Raw genomic sequence first — 21,490 nt, 5'->3', positions numbered from 1 at the left:
AGCCTCAAAAAACTAGCCATTAAAACAAATTGTTTTAAATTTAACTTCTATATGTTCTTCAATTAAACAGATCTTACTATACATCTGATTATCAAAATATTTAAACAAAAACGTTGTATATCCGCCTATATTTACCTACGAAAAATTTGAAGTCATATCATAATGATATGATACAGGAGTTTTGAAGAGTATGTTGAATAGCTAACAAATCTTTGAATACCCTCTAAAAAACGCTAAATACGTTGGGGAATTTGAATATCAAAATTTAGATTACTATAAAAACAAATTATCATGTGTTTATATAGATGCATAAATATACATATATACTTTAATTTCTATGCAGTAAAAAAACTCAAAATATTATTTTACGAAAGATTTGGTAAAGAGGCGAGGATAATTTGCTTAAAAGAATTTAAAAAACGATTTATACGATTAAAAAAACGCTGAAAATTTGAATAGCATAAAGATATACGAAAACATAAACAAAGGACGCTAATTACAAATTGATTATCGCATGGCTTTAACAAGAAAGAATCTTCTAAACCTGGCTTACCTCCACAATTTCGAGAAAATTAGTCTTGCATAAAACTTTGAACTCGCGAAAACTCACTCGCGATATGACGTACGTTTACAATGACTTCTTTTGAGCTGCTAATCTATCTATTTTGCTGCTGTCCAGTCCCCAGACATCCAATTTAAAACGATTAATTGCGTCGAACCTAATTAGAAATATTTTACATATCACAGTAGGAGAAAACTAAAAAACTGGTAGGTATAAGCTGAAAAATTTTGTACCTCTTTCCTGTAAGTTTCAAAAGAAAGGACCAGTAGGTATTGCGTAAGAATAATGGTTGGACTACAGCCTAAAAATAAAAATTTGTTTACTTTTTAACAAAGACAAAAATAATCCCAACTTCTTATCAGAACGTTGTACAAGTCCCATGTGGTGAAATGAATTGTATAGGAATTAAGGATTGAAGCTGAAAATTTGTTAAGGAGATCACGATATCCACTTTGGGAAAAAGTGAGTAGATTTAAGAACCTTCTATCAACAATAAATTTTTGCTGCTGTCAGCACTTTTTTATGAGCTTATAAGAAGCTTTAAGTTTGTCTAAAATGAGGATGCCTCCTTTACTTTAGTTTTAGAGCGAATTTAACATTCTGTTTAAACTTTCTGGCAGCAGAATAAACTTAACAAAATGTACTCTTTTTTTTCCAACTTAAGCCACTAAACAATTACATAATCAGATTAAAGAAGATTTGACAAATATTGCTACTTTTAGGGAAGCATGAACCATTTTAAGGAGAATCATTAAAACCGAGAATTGAGGAGATTGGATGTAGTCTTAGCTAAAAAATACGACATACGTGCTTGTCGATGCCCTAATGCTTTTGCAGATAAGGAAAAGAAAACACTTATAGGGGAAAAAACTACTTACAGCGTGAAACATGATGCCTGTACATATTGCATATAAAAATGAATCAAAATGTTTGATGTAGGGGAATACGCCCTTGTGGATTCCGTTCATATAATACAGCTAAATAAAAAACAGAATTTAAGGACTCTAAAACTCAATTCATTCTAAAAATGTCGTGCTACCACAGACAAAATTTTATATCATGCTTAAATTAATTATGTTTCAGAATACAGCCATCTGCACTTTATTCTTAACATTACTTAATGTCGATTGTCTATTCATCTATATATTTGGAAAAAAAACTGCAACATTATTAGTCACTTTTATAAGACAAGGAATATAAGCAGTTTACATCATGTGTGGCCTTTTATACCAACAGTAAATTTGACAAATAAATTAAGTAATAACAACTTCCTAGATGACCAATGATTTTACGATTTAAAACAATAACTTTCAGAATCCACATTTCTCGAGTAGTCACTGGCTAGTTCAAACACAATAAAAAAAATTCAATGCTGCTATATTGTTCGTATGGTTCTTTCTAATTGTCTGAATGTATGTCGGAAACGAAGTATTTTTTAATTTTTATGCAAATTTTAGCCAATAATGTTTTGTCGAGGGGAGGAAGGACACCGCTACATGCAGAGACTATCGCTTCTCGTAACAGTATAATAGTAGATGTAAGAGTGACGTTAAATGTAAGCACTATTTTTTACTTTGTTGCAAACACGAAAAAACATTTGACAATTCTTTCCTTCATTCTTTCTGTACTCGTTATGGCTACGGAAACAAAAAACGATATCAATTAAGAAATTTCACCTCAATAGTTTTGGACGCTAGGTATGTTGCAATGTATGAACTTCGTTGAAAGAACATGGACAGCCCAGCGACGCCACCTTTGAATAAAATGATGTTATTAAAAACAAAATTTAATCCTAAATGACTTAGATTTATAAGAAAGCAAATTTGTTACCAGCCAATGCTGCATTTACATGTCGATTGGATTTTGGATATTTACTAAGTAACACCTCCATTAACTACAGAGAAAAAACAACAACAAAATTATTTACAAAAATATTGATTTGAAGGTAGTCAAATTGACACAATGGAATGTATTCTATTCGCCATATTGACTTGCAGATCTTGGAAACCGCTACAATTACAGTCAATCACCCCAGTTATGTTTAGTCTTCTAGGGATTCATGAATTAACGATTGTGATTTTCTAAAACGTACATGTGCGGAAGAGGGTGAATTGGGGGATAGGTTATAAACTTTATATAGGTTTACATTGAAAAGTTGTTGTAAATTAGTCCGAAAAGAAAACGATATATCAAAGTCAATTTAGTCTTGGTAAATACAATTACAGCAAGCCAGGTCTGTCTATACAGTATAAAAACTCCTCATACAACTATTGCTAGTATCATTCCATTGCCTATTCAAAGAAACAATAAGAACGTCCGTGCAACTATAAACAAGGAGCATGTTATTAATCAAAACTCACTTTATATATACCAACAAAACTTCCTAAGAATGCACCAGTTCGAAAATTTCTTTTTTCCAAAAGGGCAAATATCAGTTTTTCTAAAAATAAAATTGGGAATAGATCTATAAAATTAATGACCCTAAATTTTATAAAATATATGTGTGAATTTCCTACCTGGATTCTTTAATGATTTTGGTAGAACTGACAGTAAATTGTAAGCAGCCTGAAGACCAAATCCACCTAAAAATGCTTGGCCAGAGAGTTTGCAGCTGAACAAAAGAAAGGAATAATATTGTTACAGTAAAGCATGATTTTGATACAGGTCTAGAAAAAAATCCTCTTCTCATGTATTACCTAATTAAAATTGATACCATTCCTACGTTTATATATCAATTTAAACCGATAGGAGACTACATGTGACGACCTAATAAGCTAGTGGTAGGTGTATGGAACTGACATGAAGCCTAAATGAAAGCTGTTTTCAAAGCACTAAAAGTGATTTCAGTGTTTCTCTTAATAATTCCAAATAACATATTAGAGAGAAATTTGTTATTTGAGAAAAAACTTAGGTAGGTAGCAACATTTGATTTCAAAATTTTTTGGAGTAAAACTAAATGCAGTGGACAGCTGACCAAGGATAGCTAAATAGAGGAAGGAAAAATATCAAGCCTACCAATGTACCATGTGGGCGTAACCATAACCTGGACTCTCATACATATCATGTCTAGGGCGATCTCGCAAACCAGAACTAAATAACAAGTAAACAAATGGACAAAAACTGATCTGCAAATTAGTTAGCGTATGAAAATAAGAAATACTTACTCAAAAAGGACTTTTATAAAACCATCAGGCAGGTTATTTGATCTAATAAAAATAAAATTATTTTAAATGGTTCCACAGATCTAGGTTTGTAACAGTCCTAAAGCTTTGTTGTCTTATATGATTTTATGCGGGACACAGAGTTTGTTTACTAAAGGCAAAAAGTACGAAATGCCACGTAATGTTCATCTTCGTAATATTCTGGTTAGATATCTGGAAAAATAGACCTGTTTTTATTGCGCAATAATTAATAACAGGCGAGGTAAAATGGTCAATTAACAAGTTGAAAAAAAAATTGACATCAAAACTTACCTATACATGTACATTAGAAGAGCCATGGTTGATGCAAATAGGTAAACCTACAAATAAAAAAAATGAAAAAGCTATCGTCATTTTTGCTTGATGTTCTTTATAGCCCAACTTGTTTTTGGTATAATATGACTCAAATACAACAATGTAAAAGAGAGCTGGTCAATTGGTAAACATGTTTTGTGCTTTTTTAGCATATGCGTTTCGTTTAAACTTTAGGAATGACGTGCTTTCTTGCATTGAGTAATCTCTAAAATTTAAAAAAAGGAAATTTGGCATACCTCGCCGTAACGTATATCTTTTGCATATCCATCATGCTTTAGAATGTTAAAAGTGGTATCCAATGCCTGTACAAACACACAAAAATATCACATTTCACAAAAAGTAAAAAAAAATAAGTTTCTACCATAACCTACCTGTCTTAGACAGGCTATGTATAACGAAAGCACCACTTATTTAGTGAACAAACTTTTGGTACCTTATTTGTCCAAACTTGACTGTAGGGAAAATGATTTTTGTTTTTGTTGTTGTTGTTGTTGTGAATATAATTTGACAAAGACGAAAATTCTTTATATTTGTTGTAGATCTTGGCAGAGCTAAATGTTTTTACATTTTGTTAAAATAATTCCTAAAAACTAAAACTTTGGAGGATGTATTAGTCAATATCAACTTAAACTCTGTCATTACACATCTTTCTCTTCAAGAAACTAGTTTTGTAAGGCAGACTCAATGTTTCTTGAAACTCAATTTAAGCCTCATGTTTCTTAATTTGTGTTTCTTATGCTATATTTATGTTAATCTTATTATTATAAGATTTCTTTATTTCTAATTCTTCTGTTTTTATAACAATCGCATTCATTATCATGTTGGAAAATCTCTCATCTGCTGAAGGTAGACTTTACCTGTTCTGCATAAAATAGATCTTTTACTTTTTAATTCTCTTATGATGGCAATTTTTTGGCAGTTAACTAATTGCATTGTTCTCTTTTTTTAAAAAAAGTTTCAGGAAACTTAAATATGCATGAACGCAATTAAGTAAACTATACTGATATAGTAGAAATATATAGTAAGTAATGTAAAAGTTTTGTTATTTTGAAATAATAGTTTTTTGACTTGTCGTAACCCATTAAATCACAAGTGAATCAGATCTCAGCAGATTTAAATAAAAAATTTGAAAACAACTTTTCAGAATAACATTTACATTTTTCTTCACCTTTGCCTGTTCCTTAATCGCATTTCTGAGAATAGTGCAAGTCGAACAATTATTCGACTTCATCATCATCTGTTCATTGTCATTGTCTCCCCTCACCTCCCCCCCCCTATTAAAAGTCATCCTCATAAGTCATATACCCAGCATTCTACGATTCTAGTGACACTTGAAAATACACATACCTGATTAAACATGTAAACCGCCAAAGCACCACGTCGATTTTTTCTTTCAATCAGTATAGCACAAAGTGATGACAAAATTCCAGGCATTAATCCAACAGAATAAAAATAGAAACTTCCAAGAACTTTTCTAAAAAACAATTTATTTCATTTATTTTGGAATTATCAGCTGAACTTGTTAGTGTCATGTCAAGAAATAAAAATTTGGAACAGCAGACATGATTTAAAAATGTTTGTTAGGTGACCCACATTATAAAGATTAAAGCTCAATTGGAATATATAAATGATATATAAAAAATGAAGAATGGTCATAATATCATAAAGCTTTCAGCTATACCTAGAGCGATGTGTGTCAAAAAAAGTGGTAAGCTTCAAACAAAAAAATCTTACCTGAAAGTACAAAACATTACCACCATCATGCCACCGTTTGTTGCTAAAAAAAGCGATGACTGTAAGATCTCCTTTAAAAGTTTCTTCATAAAATATTCCTTTCTTTTCCGAGTCATCACGCCAGATATCTAAACATTAGTGGAAACTTAATTCACTTATAGGCAACCAACTAACCAAATTAATTAGCATCACTTACCTGTTAGAGGTTGAACCAGTGATAAATTATACATAAAGGTCAATCCCAATGGAAATTTCTACTTATAAAGCCTTTCCTCTTGTGAAAAACAATTTTAGTTCAAGAAAGAGTTTGAAAAGTTGTCTCGAATTTGCAAATGTATTTTTTTTTAAATAAAATAAAATTGGTAAAGATTTTTAACTAGTTCCACTAGTATAACAAAGCTATAGTTCACAATATATATCAGTATGTCAAATATATCTTTCTTTGGTCGTTCAGTTTGGTGTTTTAAGCATTTCATAAATTTTATTTTTTTACTAAATTGTGCCTACATAATAACAGATATCACATGATTTAGAGCTAGTCACATAATTAACAAAAGTCTGAAGATATGTCTGGAGAACCAATAAAGATTTTTTTAAGAAAAAAAAAAGATCCCCAGTAGATAACTTCAAAAAGCATTTTATATGATCTCAATTTGTTTTTTCGTGGAAAATAAGCTTTAGGGAGGCTAATCAAGGGAGGAGGTTGTCAAAGTAATTGTAAACAGAATACCTGTTTTATGTAAGGTATGTGATCAGATGGAAAAAAAAGTTTAGTGTGGACTTTAATTGATTTCTTAGAATATAACGAGTCTTTCATTTGCAGCCCAATAATTAAAAACGTTCTATATATGTATATATAAAATTAATGGAATATATACATAAAATTCCCAAGGAAGAGCAAAAATGTGCCTTTGTATGTATATATAATGAAAAACATCATAAAATCTCTCAACATGAATTTTAGTTGTTTTTAAAAAAACAAAAAATACAAAAAATATGCTTGTGTAGGCAAATGCATAATTAAATTCCTGAAAAAGGAAAAAGTGGTTTTAAAGTTGGATTAGATAGCCATTACACTATCTTATATTTTTCTTGTCTTGGATACCCAGCCTTCCTAGGTTGCACAAACTTTGCCGAAAATATTTTTCAAATCTAAATCAAAGGTTTCATATTAAATTGGTCTCTGACAATTATAAAAAACTAGTTAATTGTACTTACAAAATAAAGTGGTGCATAAAGCCTCAGGGCATACTTGAAACAATTAAGGAAAACATCTATTGCACTGAGGGAACAGCTACTCGACCAGGTGTGAGCAAGTTCATAACAACTACCAGAAATATGTTTAGAGTGACAGCCTGGCATTTTGTTATTGTCTAAAATAAAGAAGACAAATTTAAAGGACAAAATATTTTAGGTAAATTAAATTTTGAAAGGATTTTATTTAATGGCTAAATCAATTTCAAATTTAGCAGAAGAGTATCAAAAATTTATTTTGAACCACTAAACTGAGACATTACAATAGGAAAGCTATTATGAAAATTTCTGTGTTTTTTTTGTTTTTATTATAATTTTTAAGTGATTTTTTTAATGGCCGTATTTAATTCATGTTAAATTTCTTTTTCTTAGTAGTTTGAAATATATTTACTAATGAAATAGTTCAGGCATTACATCTTTAGATAAGCAGCACATTTGTTAAGTCTTAAGAGCCAGATGCACGAACAATTTGACATTTTTTCCATATTTGAAGACCCTCTGAAAAGAGAAGCAATTCCTAACATTTAAATTCTTTTTCATAAAATAGAAATTGTTTTTAAATTCGTAAACTGTATTAAAAACAGAAATAATTTTGCTGGTTCTATATAAATAGCTTGGAGATGGGGTTAAACAGGCCTATCAATAAGAAAATAACACCAGAGCTACAAATCGCTCTCTAAGGTTACAAGAATTTAAACTGGGTGAGCTATCTGAATGAAAAGAATAAGTTTATATTTATCAGTCTTTTTATCTATTTAATTTATTTTTTATATATTTTGGTTCTTTTTTACTTTAAATAATAAGAAAGGGAACATTAATTTCCATGTGAGTTGAATTAATATTGCTTGAATGTTGCCAGAAAAACTTTTTTTAGAATTGGGGGAGCAATTAATAGCTCAGCTAGTTTCTTATTTCTCAGAATTGGGTGAGCCTTCGCGTGAGCAAGAGCAATTGCTCTCCCCTTATTGATAGGCCTGGCTAAATTTAATAAACAAGTCAATAGAGAGAACTTCTGAAGTAAGCACCAGTTCTTTACAATATTTTTACGTTAATTAGTTGGATGCCTCTGTTTTTCTGTTTAAACTTAAAAATTATTTTTAAATTTAAATTTAAATGGTACAACTTTGCCACTTTTATCAAAAAACTTTATTAGTATTTACCTTGTGCTATACGTGTTGTGTTTTATTTTGGAGATTAAAATTGCCGAACACCAACAGTAAAGTTATAAATCCTTACTTAAATCCTTAACCTGCCTAACAGATGGCCTGGAACAATGGGGGGAGCGAAACAATTTCTCCGGCTAGGTTTTAAATGTGAAAAAAGCAAGATATATTCTGGGTACATAATCAATATAACTAGCTTAATACTATTTTCAAGTCCCTTGTGACTCACCTATAGTCTAAAAATTGGGTTTACAAATAAAATCCCCTTAAATCTATCAAAATGAAGTCTGGCAAAATTGTACACAGTTGTGAGCACAATAAGGATCAGAAAATCACGAGTCTAAAAAAAAAATACAGCTTATCCAAACCTTGTATTTTATTTAAGATAAATCCAATAGAGTTTAAATAGTCATTGGCACATTTACGTTTGATGCAACAGTTTCCAACAATTGAAACATTTGTTTGCCATAGTTGTAAGGCATGAAAGGGAACCCAAGGTATAAAATGATGTTGGCCTTATATTATAGAGCTTAAAAAGTTAGCTAACAAGTCTTTTTAATTTTTTTAAAAAGCTCTTTTTGTTCTCAAGATATTCACATTTAAAGAATTTCAGATTTAATTATGCTGCATGAATTATGATGTCATATTTCAGTAATAGCAAATTTGGACATTTTCTTTCATCAGTAATTTTAGACCTGTTAAGGGGAGTGCATTCAAACTTTATCAATGCATAGATATTATAAAGGTTAAGTGATTAACATAAAATTTTTGCCAAAATGGCACTCGCTTGCTCGTGCTAGGCCTCTTATTTGTTTGCTGACAACTTAATAACTCAGGATCTGCAACTTGGTTTTCAATCAAATTTTGTGGGTAAACTTGTATAAGCCCTATATGTTTACTCGCAAAATTTAATTGCAAATCGATATGCAGATCCTAAGTTTATGAGTTTTTCAGCAAAAAATTAAGAGGCTTCAGATGAGCTAGCGAGTGTCATTTTGGCAAAAAATTTATGTCAATCAATTAACCTTTATAATATCTATGCATTGATAAAGTTTGAATGCACAGCCCTTAACAGGTCTAAAATTACTGAAGAAAATGTCTAAATTTGCTATTACTGAAATATGACATCATAATTCATGCAGCATAATTAAATCTGAAATTCTTTTAAATGTGAATATCTTGAGAATGAAAAGAGCTTTTTAAAAAATTTAAAAAGACTTGTTATAGCGAACTTTTTAAGCTCTATAATGTAAGTCCAACATCATTTTATACCTCGCGTTCCCTTTAACTGCAAAAACAGTAACACAACTTGTTACAAACTGTTTTGCAGTAAGAAAAAAAACTCCAGCCCCAACAACCTGCACTAAAATGTGTCGCTCTGTTGTGTCACTGTAAAAGTTTTGTACGCAAGTTATTATCAAAAAGTCACTTCAGCAATTCCCACAGGTGCCATATCCTGATGACATGGTTGGATTTTGCAAGATGGGGTTTTAATAATCCACTGGGTGTCGAGAAAAGCAGCAACAGAGGATATCTTAGATCTTATCTCTTGTGACTGTTGACGATCACTGATTCGCACCAACCAGTGCATATGCAAATCGCAGGGTCTTAATAGTAGCGATCTTTGTGGATGTGTTGACAGCTGTGAAAATAGTAAAGGTTTGGAAGGATCGTCTATTTCTTCTGAGTCTTCGAGTGACTTAAAAGATGAATCTGAGAAAGAAGCCGAAATGTAAAAATTGATTTACAGACTTGTTTAACACTTTTTTTACTAATTGCATTCTGTTCTTACGAATTTATATACTACAAGTGTATAAAAATCTTTATATCTGTAACTTTGTACGCAGTCAAAAATTTAACGGTTCCTATTGGTCAGGAGAAATATAAAAAGATAAAATTTTCCCTATGAACAATAAGTCTCTTAACAGATTTGTTTTGCAAAGCTTAGAATTTATGCTAAAACTGCATTGGACGGCACACTATACAGTTATGACATTGAAAAATTGTGACGTCACAAACACTTCAAGCGGATTTAAAATATAGCTATAGTGTTTATTCATTTTTTGTTTCTTCATCAATTTTTTGTCCTACTTAGTGACGTCATCAAAACCTACAAACGACCTGTATTGGCGCCACAAGAAATTTCACAAAGGCCAGTAAAGTGATTTAATAACCCATACCAATATAATTTCAATTTGTCCGGGTTGTTATTAATAATTTTTGGCTCTCAGCGCCCTGACTAAAATGCCACACAGTGACATGAATGGAATTCATCTTTAACATACACATATCCCAACTGACAGAGTTGCATCTGTTCTTTGCGTTTTGATAAAAAATGAGGTGTTAGTGCTTGTTGCAATAATTGGGACAATAAAAAGCAAAAATAAAAATAAAAAAGCAAGAAAAGAAGGGAATGGATAATACAGTTGGTAAACTCATGGAGTTAAAACTAAAATGTCTTTACAATCATTGAAATCCAAACTTCTTTTCTTTCTGTAAATTTGACACAATTTAGCTAGCTAGGACCTGCAACTTGAAGATGGAAACCAGAAGACAATGTATCACTGCGCAGTTAGTGCAGTTAGTTGCATTGTTAGTTGCTGGAGTGACCTGGAGTGACGCTATCTAATCTACCTTGGTTGCAGTGCAGTGTGCAGCCAGACAGCGCACAGCGTGTGTGACGGAAGATGCTTTATCCAAAATGCCATTCCGTGGTTTAAAATTTTAAAATTAACTCTTCTTTAAAATACTTCGGCATTAAATATGGCTTCCTTTAGACGCACTTATTACCCAGATCCCCGATTTACCCAGATTTTATTGGTAATTGAGCAGCAGTGTCATTAAGCTGCTCCTGCTCCGTTGATACATCACAAATGACAGATGGATCGTATTGAGGGAACTCTTCAACCACAGACGTCGCATGATTTTCTTCTTTTTTTAGAGACAATGTTGATTATGGATGAAAACGTTTTTTCATCAGCCAAACCGACTCTTCCCGAAAACGCCGATTTTTTTGGTTTTGGTTTTGGGAATTTTTTACTTAAATCTGTTGATCCTATAACTTTTGGTCTTTCCACAACCAAATTTCTCTGCAACACGAGGCCTTAAACCTAATTATTTATTTCGATTATTGAACGATAATTACAGTTCGAAAGGTTTTATTTTAGTTGAAAACTTCAACGGTATACAAAATCTCAAAAACACGTGCGTGTGCGTCCAGGACTTTTCCGCGAACTCCTGCTAAATGCGCACCCCAATGCATTTCGGTATTACGCAACAATACGTCATATTTGAATGACGTAATTCTAATAATAATTTAAATTTAAAACCACGGAATCGCATTTTGGATAAAGCATCTTCCGTGTGTGACGGGCTTCCGTCAGGTCAGTAAAGTTCAAATTCAAGCAAAATTCTGCCCCCCCCTCCCTGGCCCTCTGCACGTTTAAAGAACGTATACATACATAGATAGATATCTTTTTTTCGCAAACAAGGTTAAATACAGTAGTTAAATGTTATTACATTAAATCAGACGATAATAACTTGTTACAATAGCAAAATAAGTAATAACGCTATGTCGTTAAATAATTTATATAATATAATTTATTTGCTTGAAACCAGTCTGTCAACGTTATTAATTAATTGTTTACAGTTCTTTAAAAAGAGTTTTTAGAAAATAGAAAAGATTGCCGTCATCTGCAAACATAATGAAGTGTAAAATTTAGAAAAGTAGAAAAGTTAAGATTGTTACTGTAAATCAAAAACAAGAGGGGCCTAAGTATTGAGCCTTGTGTTCTTTTGCCATTCCCAACATCGACAAACTGTTTACAATTTAGTGTAGTTCCGTCTATACCGTAAGCAGGTATTTGTCTAATAAAATCTTATGATTAACAGTTTCAAAAGCTTTTGAAAGGTCTATAACCACACCCAGGGCATATTTTTTCGTTGATAAATGAACTGTGTATATCTTTATTTAGGTGAATCCATTTTCCACAAAGTTGCAAAGTTATATATATATATATATATATATATATATATATATATATATATATATATATATATATATATATATATATATATATATATATATATATATATATATATATATATATATATATATATATATATATATATATATATATATATATATATATATATATATATATATATATATATATATATATATATATATATATATATATATATATATATATATATATATATATATATATATATATATATATATATATATATATATATATATATATATATATATATATATATATATATATATATATATATATATATATATATATATATATATATATATATATATATATATATATATATATATATATATATATAATTGTCACACGTATTGTGCAAGATAGATGCACTGCGCATAACATTTCTAGAATATCTTAGTTTCTGTGTGTGACATTATGTTGTGATTGTGACATGCGCAAGATTTACACAGGGGGAAAATACTATAAACAAAAAGCCCAAATTTCCACAGAAACGAAGAAATTCACATAGTAAGAATTAATTTCAGTGTATTTTGTATTTTTGGGAATTTTTATTAACTAAGGTAATTAGACAATGTTAACGTGTGCGCTTACATTACGAAATTTTTTACATATTCGAAACTCGTCTAAATATATATGCAAATTGAATTATATCATAGGCAGCTTACTACAACGGGTTTCAATAGTCTCCAAGTCGACTCGGCACTTTTATTATTTACTCTTATGTACAAAGATTACTTAGCTGCATTGCCTAAATGACTTAAACATATAGAAAACATCTATTTTTTACATTTCAATGCTTAAAAGTTAATGATCATTATCTCCTCCACGGGCTGGGGCAGCGCACACCGTGTGTGTGCTGGGTCAATTATAAAGATGGTGCAGGGGCTCTCCACACCAACACAGATTTTGAAATGTCCAGATTTAGCGGGTGGACTGTACGGGACATCTTGGAATGCCTCGCAGCGTTGCAGGCAGCAGGTCCACAGGTCCAGTGTTGTTTTGTGATATCCCAGATTTGTTTTTCATCATCCCAGTTATTTTTTTTATCGTCACAGTTTAGTTGCGCAGAAATATCAGGTTTCTGTAGCCTGAATGAAAGCTTTGCTCTAGAACCCGCTTTGTGGTCCCTCTACAGCAATTTCAGGGATAGCTAGCTAGCTGCGAATTAAATCAGCTTAGGATATGTAGTCTAGCTATGCATTTGAGAGATTTGTGTTTATTTGTGTCTCCTAATTAGGATATTCACACGGTTTTTTCTGTCCATCGCTCTTTGGTTGCTTAGTCGCAATGATTTTTTTAGCTAAAAACTATCCATTAAAGCTACTTTTGATGACCTGAATATATTTTATTTATGCTGTCAGAAGAATATAGATATAGCTAGCTAAATATACTTGCCAGCTATATATTTAGCTAGCCATTTATTTGTATATCAGAAGGAAAAATGTATTTGATGTATTTCAGGCCTTGTCAGGAGCAAATAACATCCCGAGCAATTAATACACCCTTACAATAATTCTGGAAAACTAACACTCCATCGAGTTTATTAATGAGAAAACACGTTTTTTCGTGATAACTTTTCTTGCCGCGTTTTGTTTTTAATGAAAAGTACACATAAGTTGTATCTTATTATTATTAACGTTTCCTGAAAATTTGAAAGAAATTGATACGACGGAAGTTGAAAAACAGGAGAAAACACGCTTTCGTCTCTAACAAACTCTCATAAAAACACGATTTTTACCTCCTTTTTTCTGATATTGTAAAACGATGGAGAGCCGTAGGAACGCATGTACAATTGAATTATCGTATGTATTGTCGCGTAACAGTGTCTATGCGAGCAATTTTGCTCGCCATATTTTTCGCTTAAAAAACTTTACATTTAGTCTCCCAGGGCATCTTTTTCAGGAGAGGCGTGCGCTTTGGCACACAGCTAAATCATTTCAGGCGTGTGATTAAAACATGCGCCACATTTTCAGTTTGGTCGGACATGTCCGTAGCTTATTTCGAACCTTTGTCAGTTAAAACGTCTGATAGATTTCCGTCTTGGTTGGTCACTTTTAGATCTCAGAATTATTCAATAGTCCTGGTCCTTTTAAATCCACAAGCAAGCCTATTCATAGCCAACCTGGCCATCCTAGCTAATTCACTGACTCCTGGTTTTAAAAGGCTACGTAGACATAAATCTCTTTAAATTTAAACCATAGCCGGTTTAAATTTAATGAATTATTTTCTTTATGCCGCAACTGTTATTCAAACAATTTTAAAAACGAAACCTGCGTGCGGTATAATTTTTTTTCTGTGTAAATTTTATGTCCCTGACATATACCTTTTAAAAAGAGATTTTATTTATTAGTTTTATTTACACACGCGGATAAAGATTTTTTTTAATTTGAAAACAAAGCATATTTTTGCCTATTTGCTTGTGATGACCTATGACAGTATAGTCATGCATACTATTTCGGACTTGTAAAAAAGGAAGTTAAGATTGAGAGAGTCGCTATAAGTAGATGCTCGATTATCGTGTTTGGGGTTCACAATTCAAAACGTCCCCCACTTTTCTACTGCAAAATGAATGCGCAACAAAGAGTTACCTTGGAGCCTGTATCGCACGCTTAACATCCTTTGTACGTTCATTTTTACATCGCACGCATTACTTAATTTATACGTGCGAATCATCGCACACCTACTCAAAAATTCCTGAAAAAAGACTGAATTTTTGTTGAACGATTTGTAAAATTTATGGTGTTTCAGAAAGTGTTTGTCAATGAGCTGTAGGAACCGCTTGCCAATTTTTGTTGTGACACTTTTGCTAAATGGTGGGTTAAACCATATCATGTTATGTACATTTTGTATTTGTTGGTTTCCTTTTTGTTGTGTGTTGTTTAAATTGAAGTGTTTTTTTTACCCTGCTGTTTTAAGGGCTTTATTATAGGCTTAACTGAGTGACGTTTTACTTTTTTTTATTTTTTGGTAATTGTTTTATGATGTGCTTGAGATGATTCGATGATTCAATGATACATTGATTTTTTGGTATGGTCTGTAGGTGCCGTCATTTAGGCTTGATGCTATATATATCTAAATAAGAAACTCCTTTTAAATTACTCTTAATAGCAATTTCCAAATGGTGCTTTTTTAATAAAGATTACTTTTTTATTCATTCTTATAAATATCTCTCCCCAAATAAGTCTATAAATGGTATTTAGGTTTCTAATGGCTATCTTGGAGGATGGAGGCTAAAACAATGTTTATGAGTGTCATAAGGGGAGTCTTTTTTGTTAACAGGAGAGGACTAACGGCTAACACTAGGGGGATTAATACATTCAAAATTTGCCTTAGCTGGCAGGTAATTTTGGAAATTAAGAGGGTAGAGTGAAAATTATATACATGAAAATGTGTATAAATTGTGACAAGTTCAGTTATCACCTCATAGTGACTGATGGCCTTAAAAAAGAAAGAACCTTGACTTGCGCCATAGCAGACGTTATGTACATAGGTTAGGTCCAAATGGCATTGGTAAGGTCCAAATGGCATTTTATATATACAAGGCCACATAGTGAAAGGCATTATATATATACAAGTTCGAAATGTTCATATTTTTAAAAAATTGATTTTAATTTAAATTGTTCAGTTTGTATAAACTTATGCACAGATTTAGAACGCAACTGGTGGGCAGGAATGTAACACTTTCAGGGACAACTGCAAATTAGACTGTAACTCTAAACAGGGATACCTGGGTAGTCAGGGACAACTGCAAATTAGACATCACACTAATTTAAATATACTTTTACTTTAAAAGAATTCACAATAAGGGTGCAGAGCTTTACTATATCAGCAAAACACAGAGTTCATGTCAACATTACTTTGTCCATCAAAACTAGAATTGCGTGGGCTAAGGATGCCTTTCCTAGTGACAAAAGTGTTCTTTAACAGTTTATTAATAGCAGGACATAGCGACTTGCTTTTTTCTAGCTGTATAATAAGTGTGTATTATATGAAATCTCAGCTTCACCATGCTTATTTTTCCTTTATGTTTGAAATATTAAAAATATTAGTTGTTATATTACAGCACCAACTTGAAATGCTAAGCTCTCTCCATCACTGTTTACAAGATGGTATCTTCATGGAGAATTTGTGTTACAATAGCAAGAAGACTCACTAGAAATGTTAAATTGCTAGTAGCATTATGTGTATTGGCTGCAGTGTTATTTTATTTAAAGTATGCAACAAGAAAATTTGACCATCATGTAGATATTAGTAAAAATGAGTTTGACGGAATTATAGTTAAAAAAAGTAGTAACAAACTTGATAAATATAACTACAAAAATTCATTTCAGAATGACACCAATATAATCGTCCATGGTGATATTTATAAAAGTCTTGTAAATGGTAAAACGGGAAAGCCTCGTGTGGACAACATAAAGTCAAAGCTTTGTTATAATATTCATGCATTCTACTATCCCTGGTATGGAAATCCATCTCGTGATGGTGAGTATGTGCATTGGAATCACAAATATCTCCCACATTGGGATAAAAGAATTGCACAGAAGTATCCATTAGGTCGCCATATCCCCCCTAATGACATTAGTAGCAATTTTTATCCAGTATTAGGGCCATATAGTAGTGGTGATCCAGATGTTATACTAGACCATATGGAGCAACTGTCTTTGGCTGGTGTTGGAGTTATTGCTGCTTCATATTACCCACCTGGGAAAGCTGATGATAATGGTAAGGATTGGGCACACATTTTTCCGCTTCTTTTACAAGCTGCTGAAAGTTTTAAAATCAAACTAACATTTCAAATAGAACCCTATGAAGGTCGATCAGAATCAACAGTATTAGAAGATATTAAAAATATTGTAGAAAGTTACTCTGCATATCAATCATTTTATAAGTTTAGTTACAAAAAGAAAACTCTTCCTTTGATTTATATATATGACTCGTACCATATTCAATCGAGTGATTGGTCTAAATTATTAAAACCTGGCCCATTATCAATGCGCAATGGTCCATATGATGCTTTTGTTATTGGTTTAGTTGTTGAATCTAAAGATAAGTTTGAGATGGTTAATGCTGGATTTGATGGATTTTATACATACTTTGCTTCAAATGGCTTTACGTATGGGTCAACTAGGGGTAATTGGAAAGCTTTAAAAAATTTCGCTGATGCTAATCAATTGTTATTTATACCAAGTGTTGGACCTGGTTATGTCGATACAAGGGTGCGACCTTGGAATAGCGAAAATACAAGAAGTCGACTTAAGGGAAAGTATTATTCTGAATCATGGAAAGAAGCTTTAGAACAGAACACAGAATTAATATCAATAACATCGTTCAATGAATGGCATGAAGGGACACAAATTGAAAAAGCAGTCCCAAAAAGAATTGATGGATTCAAGTATTCAGATTACAAACCATTTGAGCCAGAATACTACTTGGATTTGACAAGAGATTTTATAAAAACATTTATGCGCAAGAAAATACTCTAGGTTTCGTTGTTGTTTCTCATTCTTGTTTATTTTTCAAGGCTTTTACTTTGTTTTAAGTAAGTATGGCAGGTAAAAAAACGTTTCTATGTGGTGTATGTACTTTGATATCTTTCTGAGTAACCTGTGATTAGGAAAACATTTTGTTTTTGTTAATTTAATAACTTCATTAAAATTATATTTCATCAATTTTAGAAGTAAATACTTGTAATATTTATTTGATGACAAATATTACAATTTTGTTATAATATTATTGAAATCTCTTCATCTTTTAAAGCTTCCTTGCCATCCTTGAAAGCTTTTTTGTTCTAAGGCAGAAATAGAAATTTTAATGTTAATACTTAAAAAAAAACGTGCTTACACAAGTGAAAATTCAATATGATAAGTTTCTGCTGTTTCCTAGATGTTTAGGCTAACTGCTAGATTGGAAGTAAAGCAAGATGTTTTCTGTATTTTGCAAAAAATTATTCCAAATATGAAACCTATTTTTCAGTCCTCTGTTTAAGAAATCTGACAGTATATATATTACAGAACAATGAAAAATGCAAAGAATTTCGAGTTGAACTAACACTGAGGAAGTATGACACGGTTACCAAGGAATGCTATGAGCCTTCAACAGGTACATGTTTTTATAGAGTATTTCAGCATATTCAGTGTATCTTAACATTTTAAAATAATTTTAGAAAAAAAAAATTAAAGTGTATGTTTTAGCATAATTTGCGACATAGTTTACCGATATATTTCAGAAAGTTGTTATTTTAGTTCATGTTAAGACGACAAGTGCTCTGTTTATATCGTGACTTCATGAAGTTGATTAACGAAGCACCAGAGAATGAGCGCAAGTCCATGAAGGATTGGGTGAGACAAGATTTCAAAAACAACATGCATTGGAAGAATGAGGTATATAAGTTTTGCAATATTGGTTCAGTTTTTAAACGTATTATAACTTTATCTTACAAATATGTTGTGGCTTTGTGTATATTTTAAAACACAAGGAAAGGAAGAAAATTTGTCAGCGTTGGCAAATATTCTCAGAAAATGTTTAATTATACATTGCTACTTTTAGTCAGAAAAAATGTGATATCTTATTGCGAATTTTTCTCAGAGACCCATTAATAGTTCACCGCAAAATTATGTTTTAATTTTGGTGATTCAAATTAACAAATCCACGCAAAATTTTGTAGAAATAAATGCGTTTTGTTAAAAGTGTCGAAATGAAAGCGTTTAATTTGTTTTCTCTCGTTCTTTAAATCTTACATATTGAAAAATCCATATTTATAAATCCACGCATTTTCTCACGAAACTGTGAATTCGCGTTAATAAATCGACGCAAACTAAAACGAAAATTACACTCGCATTCATTTATCCACACTTTATTTGTTTGATATTAAAAGTCAGAAAAACTCATTCAATAGTGGATGCTTAAGATCTTTGATAAATATTCACTGCACAGTTTTATCATTTTATACAATAAAAGCCATTTTGTACAATTATTTAGACTGACATCAAAATGCAATTGTCGCGGGGAAGATTGGCTCTTAGGGAAGTGAGTTCAGCCGTTCACATGACCAAGTAAAAAATAATGGTGGTTCGAGCAGCTGCTTTGCTTGCTCAATGTGTTCAGTTAGGAGTCCTGCAAATTGTTATGAAGTAATTGTTCAATTTGTTTGTTCTTTGCTTGTGTAGCACCATTGAATATTGTATTTTGAAAAAATGCATATTTTTTTGTTGCGCCAAATTTATTTGACTACAACTTTCTTCCTTTTGCAACTCTCTAGCATTTTTGTATATTTTTATATATTTGATAAAATTAGCTTTCAAGATGGTTAGACGCTTTTGTTATTGACATGTTTTTAACTTTTTGTTGTTTTCGAAGTCATTTGTGTTAACAAATATAGAGGTAAAAATTTGTATCCGGTTATGCTTATCGTACAGAAAGGGACGGGTATTTCTCCGTAATTCTTGTCATATGTTTCTTCCACTGTCCTACTGTAGTTTTCCTCAATTATGCAGGTATACACATTAACTATTTTATTGGGAAAAAAATTTGCAATTTGGGTCGGGCCCTTATATATTTTTGTAGGGATTCAATTTAGTGTATAAACTTACTGTTTGAAGTGATACTTAACGCGAATTGGTCAATTTTCTGATTTTTTATGAAGCAACTCCAACTTGATTGATTGATTTCTTTCATATTTTATGATAACATTTATAATATATTTTAACTGAGAACATCACATCAAAGCAAGGTTGGATGTGTCTGTATCATTTTCTCTTCCTAGTTGACGATAAAAAATCTTTTCGATGGACTTGTTTTCGCCACTTTTTTGTAAATCCGCGAAACACCTCGAACATTTCTCTGGAAAATATATTTATTTAAAGTGCAATCATTTTTTTTTATAAGCAACACAATATTTTGGCTAAGACCTACTGTTTTATATTGCCTGTATTTTTTCAAACTATCTTTGATTACTAGTTGCTTGTCTATATCTATATGTGACAACCAAATTCATTCAGTTGTAGGCTGGTGCGCTAATCAAAATAAAAGTTTTGTTTGAATCACGTTTGTCGTCGCATGAAATTTATAATTTCGTAATGTAGCTGTTGTTTTTTATTTTTTCTTCTTCTCTCTGTTCACTCCATTTTTTGATGGACTCGAGCCTTATGTTGTTATGTTTGTTTATAGCAACTTATGTAGCAACTTATCTAGCTGAATTTTGAAATTATGAAGTCTGGTGCTTATATCTGAAAAATGATTTTATTCGCTTGTTTTGTGTTTATTTCTGATAAAGACATCTGAATAAAAAATGAAAGTAAATATTGGATTGCAACTAAATACTGAAATTTAAAATGGCTTGTAACTTTTTTTTAAATGCGTTTTCTCGAATTTAGTTAATTATTATCATATGTATAGATGGATAGTATTGGTAAAGAATGCACACCCCTCAAACATGAATATGACCAATGTTTTAATAAATGGTATTCTGAACAATTTTTGAATGGTAACTGGGAGGTAAAAAATGGCGAACCATGTGCTGAATTGTTTGCGAAGTATAAAGCATGTGTCATGGTGTGTTTCTTTTGTTTGTTTTTGTTTATTTGTTTGTTCGTTTGTTTGTTCTGTTTCCTGGTTTGTTTGTTTGATTTTTTGTTTTGTTTTGTTTTGTTTTTGTTTATTTTGCTTCCAATTTTGGGTCGTCTGTTTCTTGTTTGTGTCTGTTGTATTTTAACCCAAAGGTTTTAACATTGAATGAAGTTTAGGCTACTTATAAAGGCAGTCGTAACAGCCGCTCAATGTAACGTGTATTTATAGCTATATTTATGAGTTTGTATTTGGTCTATTTTAGAAAACGCTGAAGGAGAAGAATATTGAGATTGATGAAGTATTGAAAAAAATTATTGGAACAAATGATGAGAAGAAACCACCTGAGAATTAAGCATTTTACTATAGCCAGCGAAGTGTTTATCGATCATACGAAGTAACGTATTCATGTTTGCGAGCAAGAACTTATAAGCAGATTAATTCGTGAAGCAACAGGATCATGGGATAATAAGCAACCATTGCAGATTTTTTTCCTAGTTTTCTAATTTTTTTTACGAAAATACAACTAAACAATGCGACAAATATTTCTTCTTTTTCTCTGTAATGACTTAAGCTTGTAGCGTACGATAACAATGAGTGGTACCTCACAGATATTCTGACAAAATACATTAAAGTAGAATATCTAAATGTCTTTTATCCACGCATTTTTTTCAA

At 31.4% G+C, this 21,490-nt stretch overlaps 3 protein-coding genes across 6 annotated transcripts; 2 read left to right on the top strand and 1 right to left on the bottom strand.

Moving 5' to 3' along the window:
- Window positions 1-29: 29 nt before the first annotated feature.
- On the bottom strand, window positions 30-7,189 carry LOC130644266 (transmembrane protein 135-like). Its single transcript, XM_057449802.1, has 14 exons — window positions 7,030-7,189; window positions 5,812-5,939; window positions 5,425-5,551; window positions 4,314-4,379; window positions 4,036-4,082; window positions 3,727-3,768; window positions 3,578-3,652; window positions 3,079-3,173; window positions 2,923-3,002; window positions 2,393-2,456; window positions 2,239-2,315; window positions 1,441-1,539; window positions 796-863; window positions 30-719 (listed from the first exon to the last, which is right to left on the bottom strand). The coding sequence occupies exons 1-14, from the start codon at window positions 7,171-7,173 to the stop codon at window positions 629-631; spliced, it is 1,203 nt and encodes a 400-aa protein (XP_057305785.1). The 5' UTR covers window positions 7,174-7,189; the 3' UTR covers window positions 30-628.
- An 8,625-nt stretch (window positions 7,190-15,814) lies between these two features.
- On the top strand, window positions 15,815-17,829 carry LOC130644262 (glycoprotein endo-alpha-1,2-mannosidase-like protein). Its single transcript, XM_057449798.1, has one exon. It carries the CDS (start codon window positions 16,360-16,362, stop codon window positions 17,734-17,736), a length of 1,377 nt encoding a protein of 458 aa, XP_057305781.1. The 5' UTR covers window positions 15,815-16,359; the 3' UTR covers window positions 17,737-17,829.
- A 255-nt stretch (window positions 17,830-18,084) lies between these two features.
- Window positions 18,085-21,358, top strand: LOC130644264 (TP53-regulated inhibitor of apoptosis 1-B-like). 4 transcript variants are annotated; one of them, XR_008982594.1, is made up of 4 exons: window positions 18,085-18,352; window positions 18,496-18,633; window positions 19,232-19,383; window positions 20,648-20,787. XR_008982594.1 is itself a non-coding variant. In XM_057449800.1 (4 exons), exons 2-4 carry the CDS (start codon window positions 19,348-19,350, stop codon window positions 21,168-21,170), a joined length of 282 nt encoding a protein of 93 aa, XP_057305783.1. In that variant the 5' UTR covers window positions 18,496-18,633; window positions 19,232-19,347; the 3' UTR covers window positions 21,171-21,358. The 4 variants fall into 4 exon arrangements, 2 of the variants coding, with proteins under 2 accessions (XP_057305784.1, XP_057305783.1); XR_008982593.1 differs by lacking the exon at window positions 20,648-20,787 and adding an exon at window positions 20,251-20,638; XM_057449800.1 differs by lacking the exon at window positions 18,085-18,352 and adding an exon at window positions 21,081-21,358 and having other exon boundaries at window positions 20,648-20,803.
- Window positions 21,359-21,490: the final 132 nt, after the last annotated feature.

Source organism: Hydractinia symbiolongicarpus, chromosome 5 (assembly GCF_029227915.1).
Source record: "Hydractinia symbiolongicarpus strain clone_291-10 chromosome 5, HSymV2.1, whole genome shotgun sequence".
NCBI lineage: Eukaryota > Metazoa > Cnidaria > Hydrozoa > Anthoathecata > Hydractiniidae > Hydractinia > Hydractinia symbiolongicarpus.
Note: the sequence above shows the minus strand (reverse complement) of the source record. Positions and strands in the feature narration are given on the sequence as shown.

Excerpts from the sequence above, each read along its gene's own strand:
- LOC130644266 (XM_057449802.1), bottom strand. The coding sequence starts at position 7,173 with ATGCCAGGCTGTCACTCTAAACATATTTCTGGTAGTTGTTATGAACTT. Across the intron at positions 5,940-7,029 it reads TTTATGCACCACTTTATTTT|ATATCTGGCGTGATGACTCG; the intron begins GTAAGTACAATT and ends ACTAATGTTTAG. Across the intron at positions 5,552-5,811 it reads GTAATGTTTTGTACTTTCAG|AAAAGTTCTTGGAAGTTTCT; the intron begins GTAAGATTTTTT and ends ATTGTTTTTTAG.
- LOC130644262 (XM_057449798.1), top strand. The coding sequence starts at position 16,360 with ATGGTATCTTCATGGAGAATTTGTGTTACAATAGCAAGAAGACTCACT.
- LOC130644264 (XM_057449800.1), top strand. The coding sequence starts at position 19,348 with ATGTGTTCAGTTAGGAGTCCTGCAAATTGTTATGAA. Across the intron at positions 19,384-20,647 it reads GTCCTGCAAATTGTTATGAA|ATGGATAGTATTGGTAAAGA; the intron begins GTAATTGTTCAA and ends TCATATGTATAG. Across the intron at positions 20,804-21,080 it reads AGTATAAAGCATGTGTCATG|AAAACGCTGAAGGAGAAGAA; the intron begins GTGTGTTTCTTT and ends GGTCTATTTTAG.